The sequence below is a fragment of the Drosophila grimshawi genome, unplaced genomic scaffold, assembly GCF_018153295.1.
Source record: "Drosophila grimshawi isolate 15287-2541.00 unplaced genomic scaffold, ASM1815329v1 contig_311, whole genome shotgun sequence".
Lineage (NCBI taxonomy): Eukaryota > Metazoa > Arthropoda > Insecta > Diptera > Drosophilidae > Drosophila > Drosophila grimshawi.
Window position 1 is genome coordinate 8,404,012 of NW_025063098.1, and position 10,156 is coordinate 8,414,167.

At 36.5% G+C, this 10,156-nt stretch overlaps 1 protein-coding gene across 1 annotated transcript; it reads right to left on the reverse strand.

The window, feature by feature from the left end:
- Positions 1 to 584: 584 nt before the first annotated feature.
- LOC6563788 (phytanoyl-CoA dioxygenase domain-containing protein 1 homolog) lies at positions 585 to 5,394 on the reverse strand. The gene is made up of 3 exons (XM_001989977.2): positions 5,106 to 5,394; positions 1,040 to 1,697; positions 585 to 977 (listed from the first exon to the last, which is right to left on the reverse strand). The coding sequence occupies exons 1-3, from the start codon at positions 5,127 to 5,129 to the stop codon at positions 793 to 795; spliced, it is 867 nt and encodes a 288-aa protein (XP_001990013.1). The 5' UTR covers positions 5,130 to 5,394; the 3' UTR covers positions 585 to 792.
- Between the last annotated feature and the right edge of the window lie 4,762 nt (positions 5,395 to 10,156).

The window sequence follows — 10,156 nt, forward strand, 5'->3', positions numbered from 1 at the left end:
AAAGCTCGAACTTAAGCGATTTTTTCTTGTATCTTTTATTTTAATTCGAACAGCTTAGAATTAAAAGTCAAAATATTAATTTGCATTTAACAAACAATTTTCTATTTCCATAGAACACAATTCATTTTGTGCCAGCTATTCTTCAATATATTGAGTACTACAATTTTTCGTTTTAACGAATTTTCCAAATAAATATTTTAAATTGTTTTTAAATCAAATCTCCACAAATTTATTTACTCCCAATACAACTACCAACTGCTAATGCACTTCGGCCTTACCAATATGGCAGCATACTTTGAGGCGCTGTCAATTTCATCGTCGTAAATAAATACTACATTTGCCGAAAACAAGTGCCTACTTTCAGGCTGCTCAAAATAGAGTTGTGTCTAAGCTTGCCACGATATTTTCGATGTTTTTTGATCACTGGCATTTGGTTTGACACACGACTAATTGAAACTTGTCTAATTAACGCCAAGAACCATTTTGAGCATGTACTAAAAATCGAGTAGCCTGTTCATAAACCACAGTAATTAATAAAATTAAATTGCCAATGTTTCTGCCATACAAGAATTGAAAGTATAAAATTATATACATATTAGTCTTTATTCATTGTAATTTCAATAAAATTCGACATGTACAACAACTTAAAATATATGTATGGCGCTTTCATTCAGTTTCGTTCAAAAAACTAACTCACATCTTATAAACAAAAATACCAAAATTAAAAAGAGGCAGAAGTGATACGAATCTGATCACGATTAAAATCACCGATTTCGAATTCACATCGGCCTCCTAATCTTTGCGTTCGAATAGCAAGGGGAATGGCTTATCCAGCGGCGCCTGCAGCCAGTTCTCCTCTGAATACTTCACATTGTTCTCAGTCTCAATCACATGAAAGGTGTACGCGTGGCGACTCTTCTGCGAGCGATTCGGCTCACTTTTGTGCACCACATTGCCATGGATGACGATGCAAGTGCCTGTCACAGATTAAAAGGATAATTAAAACTCTCATATATAAATATATATTCATTTCACTCACCTTTGCTCACTTGGAGCGGGGTGAAGCTGGACTGTGGGTATATGGGTGCTGACCGATCATAGACCATAAGTTCGGTGGCATTTGCATCGGGGTTGCGGAGGTATCGTCGATGGACGCCACTCTTGTGGGAGCCCTTGATGAACTGCAGGCAGCCGTTCTGCAGGGTGCAATCCTCGAGCGCAAACCAGAAGCCCACGGCCGAGTTGGGCTCTGTGTGCAGGAACCAGGAGTCCTGATGTGGCGTCACCTCGCCCCCAATGCCGGAATTCTTGAATATATACATGCTCTGGCAGACGGCCGGACGATTAAAGTTGAGTTGCCAGCAAATCTCGCGCACACGATTGCTAAATGTCAACGCATTGAATGTAGGATGCTCCACATGCAGAGCATGACCCACTTTGTTCAGTGCGATCATTGGATCCACAATCAACTGCCCATCATCTCCGAGGGCGCCCTGCTCGAAGAAGTAGCGCACCTTGTCGCCGGACTCCATAAAGTACAGCTCTTTGCTATGCGCATCCTCCGCCTTGATGGTGCTGAAGATTTTCCGATTCGACTGTGGAGCATCCATGCAGAGCGTCCGCCCGGCCTGATACATCGACTCCACCTCCTCGGGTGTTAAAAAGTCCTCTATGACAATGTAACCATTCTCGTTGAGCTGCAATTCGAATATAAATTACAATTAAACTCAACTTTTATAAATATAAGAAAATCAAGAAATAATATATATACAACAAATATTTATATCTGAACTAAATAAGATGAAATTACTTTGCAAGCTACAATCGCACATTTGCAGACAACATTTTATCTTATCATGTAGAATATATTTTTTAGCTTAAAATGTATATCTATTTTTATTTATTTCAGATACACATATTATACAAAAGTGATTTTTTTAATCTGTTCAAATTTTAAATTAAATAAATTGTATAAATATATCTGCAGATAAAACTTTGTCTTCAATATGATGAAAATGGTGTTCTATAAATAAAATATTCCTTTATATAATAAGCAGGCACGTTTTATGTGGCTTTGTCATTATTTATTTTACTCTGATCCCATTAAAGAGGAAAAACAAAGGTATAATGAAGTTGTAGAAAAGTATGTAACAGGCTGAAAAAATAACAACTCGAACTCCATTAAATACTTGGACCCATTTTAAAGTTTATTTCGGCATATTCATCTGCCCGTCAATATGAAATAGCCGTGAAATTGAAGTCAAATTTGAAATATAAGTTCTTGCTCAACATACACAGATCAGATTTATCGATAAATGCCTTCATTTGACGAATATCTATACAAATAGATATCCTATAGCATTCAAACATAGAATTGAATTATATTATTATTGGATATCAATTGGAACCCACACATATTATTGATCAACAGTAAAAAGTGTTTTTCAAATACAATTAGCACGCTTAGCATGTGTTTAGCAGGGTATCTCCTAGTCCAGCTCTCATTCAAACTTATTTCCTTTTCTCTGCAACAATTTGGTTCTAGCTGCAGAAAATCTTAAGTGCTTAAAGTACAAATTTTTGATTGTACTTTCTATTGTATGGCAAATGTTATATTTTTACTGTATATTAGCGAACGAAGAGAACGCCGATATTATATATGTAAATGTCTATAATCTTTCATACATATCGGAATTGGGCAAAGTTTTAATTTTGCCCACAGTCTTGAAGTTAAGATTATCATAGGTGCGAAAGTTAAATAATGTTCTGCAATAAATTAAATCGGTTATTTTTCTGAAGTTTTTATACATACTAGATGAACATTTTTGAAAGGAAATTTAATTAGCTATAATATCATTTAAAACAAGCACAGGCTGCAAACAGACTGTAAAAATTATACTATAAAAAAAAGTTTTATTTGTGGCTGGGATTGTGTATATTTTGCGACTTATCAAACCACTTTTCTTATGGGTTACCCAAATCGCTGTGTCATTTTGACAGTCGAGGACTGCGTTATGTGAATCATGAGCTGAGCATTGTTGGACGCTCGCTTATCGCCGCGCCGTCTGGTCTGCGTCTGGAGCCCCCACCCTGAATCCACGATCATTATCAGATTGACCGACTGTGGTGTAATTGGCACACGCGTGCACAAGCTTGTAGATTTATATATATATATATATATGTGTGTGTATGTATGTAAGTACATCTCTCCCCTTGGGCTACTGCGCTAATCACGCAAACTGTTTCCTTTGTGTTGCATTGACAGCTGTGATACCTGCTAATTAGCAAATTCCTCGACAAGCCAAAGCGGTCAGTCGATTTGACATGCAAAAAGCCAAATTCGTGCTTATTCAGTGAAATCACTCAACGTGAAATTGAAAATTCATACATTTTCTTTGGTAGCGTTTGCTACGGAAATCTGCTAATATCTGAAAAGCATTCACAATTTCTTGTGCATTTTGTAACGCATCGCAAACTGTATTCAAAATATTCCTATTTGTTTATGTGCTTTGTTATAGTATCGTTAAATTATAATTTTAGCGAAATATATGCATTAAAAAAATATGTTTGTTTATTGTAAACTATGATAATAAATCTTTTCTTGAATGTGGACAATAAAATGATCTTGAAGAAATAACATTCAAAATATTCTAAAAATGGCAAAGATTAAAATTATTTTCATATAGGTAAAGTTTTTAAAAAATATAAGAAAATTTAATATTGCAATTAAAGTATCAGTAAAACTCATTGTCATAGCTTTTGATGGACTGTCTTATTCTCTTTGTTATTAAAAATGTGTGCTATTTAGTTGTGCATCCGATAAGAGTATCTAAGTTTTGGCATGCAAATGGTGAAAATTCGTTTTGTTTTCTCGTCTTCTTGGGCGCTCTCCGAGTTTGGCTGAATCGAATAAGTATATTTCGAATGGCTTGAGTAACAAAATGAAAAGCGAGAGTATAAATAGTCGCAGTGATTCAAAGACGCATACCAATACACACCTGCACCGATCATCGGTGGGGTCAGCCTACCCCTCCCACTCCCCCTGCGCCTCCACCACCACCAATCACCTTTTGACGACGAATGCGCCAAGCAAATGTACAAAAATAAAACGTCCGTCAGCAATTGAAAAAAGGGGTACGTGGGAATGGGGGAGAAGGAATTGACCGAATCGCGGTACACGAGCTTATGGAAAATTACAGCTGGGGTCAGCAAATGTTTGAATGCTATGAAACGATTATGCAGCAGCTGTGTGTTTATGTCATACAATGTGATAATGGCAACTGCACGTAGGTGGTGGAGTGGGGGAGGGGAGGGGAATGTGGCTGGTTTTGTAATACAACCGAGTGTTGACTGTTAAGTCATCATTTGTCGAAGTGGAACTAAGGAACTTGCACAAGTTCTATTTCGTTTCGATAATAGTTACAGTTACATATACACACTCAAACACTCAAGTCAGCTAATGTGTTTGCTGGGAGCGTGTTTAATAATTAGCATAAATATGAATATGTATAAATGCAGATTATTCAGCGTTGGAAAACCAGTTGCTCGAGCATCATAAATTTGTTTGTGCCATTTGAACTAGTCTGACCATGGAACGCGACCAGGCCGTGTGCGAGTGTCGAACTCGTCGTCTAGATTATAAGACTCATTCGCTTTTGTTGCGCTCCGAATGTTCCAGCTGATTTGTACTGACTTTGCACTGCACCCAAATGGACCAAAAAATAATGACTTGGCCATTTGGTTTAAGCACTGCTGATATATTTCCTCAATTGGCCATCTCTGTCTTTGTTTCCAAGCCAGCAATAAAGGAATGCTTTTCCGCAATTGGCTTTTCCGTGAAAAACCGATGGCGACGCACTGGCTGCCAATGTTTATGATGCTGATAAATGTAAATAAACGGATGACACAAAGAGTTGACGTGGTGGGCGGTGGGTGCCCACAGAGATGGATGACTAAGTAATAGCGTGATCTGTTGGCGTCAATCGGGAATTGGACGCAAAACATTTGCCAACAAAAATAGCCACTAAAAGCCGGCAAACCCGAAGACAATTTTCATTCTTGGCAAATACTGCAAAGTACTTAAAACTAATGAATAATAAACGTACCTCATCCAAAAGTTTGCTGTGCATTTTGTAATTGTTTTTTGTTTATTTGCTTCTTGTTTCAATTAATCAACAAATTGTATTTTGTATTAGTTTTTGTGTTTATTTCAAATGTTGAACAATGTAATTTAACGCGTTCCACGATTGACAGCAAACGTTTTGCTCTGTTTCGCGTTCGTTTCAAAACTGTTTCGCTTTGCTTTTTTCAAAATACTCTGCTATACTCAGCTGCTCAGCTACAAGTATACAAGTATAATGCCAGCCAGAAAGAACACTCTGTCTGATATGCGCTTCCCACACGGGGTGCTTAACAGTTTTATACACACATGTATATTCTTAGCATATGCTAGCGATCGTCGTTCTCTTTCTCAGTCTCCCTCTCTCTCTGTTTCCTATTCTCGTTACTGGCAGTGATGGCGTTTTAGCTTTTTCCGTTGTATGTAGCTCATTTCGTTAAATTGAATGCTGACAACATAATTTTTGATTTTGATTTATTTAATAATTTCAAAAAATTTAATTAACATTTATTTTTATTATTAACATACTGGCTATAAGTTTAACAATCATAAAATCACAGATCTGACTGTTCACCTGTGTAATAGAAACATTTGTGTGGGTATATGCACAGCTTAGTATAGTTTTGGTTTTCATAAACCAAATCTTGTTAAATAAAAGCTTAAAAAAGTAAATTTTAAATAGCTTTTAGCTGTAAATTACTATTATGTTTATTTTATCTCGCTAAACCAGTGTTCAGCTCAATTGAAGCCCAGTATGTTCTTACAGCTTACAACACGTTTCTTTATCATTATTAATTTGATTATGCAGATGTGTCATTGAATTATATTATTATTAGTTTAACTTTAGACTGACATTTACAAATTAAGGTAGATTTTTCTAGCAACATCCCGGCTTTACTCAATCTGCATTATGAATATTCGTGTGTCACGTGTGCTCCGTGTGTTCATTAATAAGGTCCGCAGACGCACAACATACACATTTATACATACAAATGCATATGTGCATATGTACATGCACATGTAAGCAGCTGATATGCATGTTATGTGGTATGCGTAAATTTGTACAAATGTGTGTTTTTTTTATTGTCTACCTAATACGCTGTGTCTTCTTTTGAGTGTGTTTCGTCATTTGACAGTTAATTGCAGTCTATGCGTGGGTCGTTTTGCCGAGAAGCCTTCGCTTCGTTGTAACGGTGATTTCCTCATCCAAAATATGCTTTCATGGCATAACATTTATGCGAAAAACTATTGTTATTGTTATTGTTATAAGTAGCGGTACTTACATAATCATAGCAGAACAACAACATTTTTGAAAAATTAGTTAACAGTGACAACACGCAGAAGTCGTGTGATTTAAACCTTGTAAAACTGTTAATTTCCCATTCACATTTGTGTACATTGTTCATCCATAAGTTTCTATGATTCAGTATGATATGTATTTAAGCGTAGAATTTGTAATACTAATGTATGCTTTGGACTCAACATACAGGTCCAGTCATCCAAAACTTTGAGCCCCCCGCTCCGTCCTGCTCCGTCAGCACTCGAATGTCATAAAGAGTCGCATTAGAAATGCATGCAAAAGGCAATTTGTAAATTTATGCGAGGCGGCGAAAACTAATGGCATGTGGCTAATAATGTGGCACTGAGACTTGGCCTGGCTAGCATGCAGCACTCAGCTATGTACATATACATGTGTTTACAGGTGTATGTATGCAGTTAGTATTACAACTTTACAGAAGATTAATTACACGAGCTCTGGCCATAAATAAGCCAAACAAGCACGGCACACAACCGTCGAGAGTCGACGGTCGACGGTCGACAGTCGACGGTCGACAGTCAAGAGTCGTAGCATTATTTGCAAATGCATGGTAGTAAAAATTCAAATTAGAAATCACTGCGGACGACGCCGGGCAACCAACGTAAACCATTCAATTTGATCAAATGTGCCAGCAGCAGCAGCAGCAGATCAGCATACATAGAAATACATAATGACCGTGTTAGCTCCCGTGCCCTTGAATTGTAGAAGACGCTGGCTTCAGCTCTAGCCGAAGAAGCAGCGCCAGCTGAACAATCAAGTCATAAACAATGTGCAGCCGAAAGGTCCCAAGAGGCCAATAGACGCCCCTCCAACACGCTTGCGAATACACCAACAGCAGCAACAACAGCAGCAGCAGCACCAGCAGCAACAACAGCAACAACAGCAACAACAAGATGACAAAAGAAACCACAAAGAGATTGGCTACTCAAGGTCAGAGAGCTTTTGGTTCTTCTTGTCTGCGGGAGCTTTGTGCACAGAGCTAAGCTAAGCTCTTTTGTGTGTCTAATTAAGTCAATTAAAAATTGAAGGCACGCGATTTGCTTGAAATCAACAATTTGATAATATTCCAAGATGTTGTTTGTTTTTCGACAAAATCTGAATTTATATACGGTTGGTGCTGGTGCCGCTGACGCTAATGATGATGGCTCTAGCTACTCTGATTAGAAAATGTCGAGTCATTGCAGTCATAAAAATTAATACGCTGCCTTTCCAATTTTAATACCCTCTATAATATGCGCATTGAGTATATTAAAACGCTATACATATATATGGAAAAATCGAGAGAGAGAGAGAGAGCAAAAACATGATGAACAAAAATGTATAAGCCACGTTTAAGCCCGATTAAATGAATTTTATTTGAGATATATCTATATAAGATTTGATTAAGCAGAATTGATTTCAAACAACATTTGCTTTTATAAATACATAAATAAAATCCAAGGAAAGTTTTTCAGTGCACTATCTCCTGTTGGAACTATTGTTCCCAAAAGGCTTTTGTTTGATTTCGAATTAATTATTTAAAATGTAGGGTAACTGTGACTCGAGCACTCTTAGCTATTCCACTTTGACGTGTTAAACTGATCTTTATTTCGTGTTTGTATAATTTTGATTAAGGTTTTTTTTTTTTTTTTTGGTTTTTTTGCTGTTTTTTAGACGCGCCCCCCTCGCGATTTATGCAATTTGCTTGACCTTAGCGCGCCAAATGTGTGAGCTGTTTGCCAACCATCGAAAATAGTTTCGAAACTTTCAATTTTGCTGCAACGCGTCCCACGCGATGCCAACCTGATATGCATACGTATCTACACATATCACATATATCATGCCAACTGTGAGTCGTGAGTGCAAACACTCGGTGAGAGGAAGAAAACTAATCGCAGTTGTTGTATTTGCAGCGTTAATGTATCCAGACGGGAAAAGGAAATGATCACAAGTGATCAGACACGATGTGATTGTAATTGCTATAAGTTAAAGCACATATAAGTGTTATGGTTAATTTGAAGTAAATTTGCAAAAGAAGTGACGGGCTTCTATTTGTATTTGTATATAATCTAAAATGGAATAGCCAAAAAATATGTGAAAATATAAATAATAATAATAGTAAATATGGTTTATGCATCTCCAGCTGCGTATATATATAGTGTATATTAGCAGTAGTTCTGTGAAACAATCGAATTCTGATTTTATATAGTCGAGTGAGTTCGACTACGAGGTACCCTGAAACTAGCTGGTAAATATTAAATTATTCTAGTTTTATTACCACATTTCGGTCTTTGTAGAATACAGCCACAAATATTTCCACTCTTTAATAACTCTATGGAAATAAATAAAAATTCATTACTAACAGCTAATTGTATATCCCAAACCTGTAGATCTTATAGTCTCTGAGATCAGCATGCTGATCCAGATCAAAAATATATGGACATTGGAGATGTTACCCAGTTTTGCACAACCTCATTATACCATTTTCTATAGACTAAGCATTCGTGCCAAGTTATCATTCTTTTGTCTCACACCGAGCTGTTTGATTATAAAGATATATTAGCACATGAATGGTATTTTCATACACAAATACAAATATATTTGTTTACTATTTATATTTTATCATATTTGCATTTTTATGATTAAATTATTTATAGTCGCTTACACCCGCTGTATGTACATAAATATGCAATAGCATTATCCATTTGTCCTTGTGATATATAATCTTTTCACAAATGTCACCTGAATGAAATTTGAAATAACAATGGCTAATTACGGACTGGCTCGCAGTTCACTCTTAGCTGATTTTATTTGAAATCTTACCGACTGACTTATTATCGAAGAGACAGAAACGCATTTGCATGCGAAGATACTTGGTCAATAAATCTAACAAACAGCACGTTGCCAGCGATGTGTGTGTGTGTGTGTGTCTATGTATAAGATATATGTGTTTATATGTATTTGCGAAAGTGCCCAGACCAGGCCAGACAAGAGCCGGCCAGCTAGCAACCGAACATCCAAATGTGGTAGCTTTACGTCTTAATTTTGAATGTTAATTGCTACTGGGACTGTTAGTTGTTGGCTGTTAGTTGTTGACTGTTAGTTGTTGACTGTTAGTTGTTGGCTGTTAGTTGTTGGCTGTTAGTTGTTGGCTGTTAGTTGCAAGTTGTAAGTTGGTCATCGCTGGCTTGAACTTCAATGTCAGTTAAGAAATTCAAAACTAATTTGTGGCGATTCAAATTATACATGCTCATGGGAGAAGGCACGCACTGGGATAGTTTGCTTTATTGCCAGATAATCATAAGAGTCGCTCACGCAATGAAAACCCGTTGGTTTAGCGCTCAACGCTTCTCCCCCTCCGCAAATCACCCCATACGTTGATTACGAAAACATTTCAAAAAAGATACATCGCATTTTGATGTCTTCAATAAAGCTTAAAGTGAAAGAAAAAAAAGTATGCAAGATGAATTATGATGACTTTCCATAATTTATATGAAACACTAACCTATGTTTATGGACATGACTTTTTAGGGGGCGTGTTGATGCCTTCCAACTTTGATTATAATCATTTACAATGTCAGCATATTATGTATTCATGATAGACCTATTCTTATAGCCCAATATCTTCAATTAATTTGTTTACTGATTAGTGCTTTTTTTTTTGGGGTTTTTTTATTTTGTTTTGTAGAGTGTTTAATTAATCATCAATGACCCTATGCACTATAATTATTTTTATAATT

Coding starts and splice junctions, on each gene's coding strand:
- LOC6563788 (XM_001989977.2), bottom strand. CDS start 5,129: ATGCACAGCAAACTTTTGGATGAG. Junction 1,698..5,105: donor ACAGCAAACTTTTGGATGAG/GTACGTTTATTA, acceptor TTCGAATTGCAG/CTCAACGAGAATGGTTACAT. Junction 978..1,039: donor CCCGCTCCAAGTGAGCAAAG/GTGAGTGAAATG, acceptor AATCTGTGACAG/GCACTTGCATCGTCATCCAT.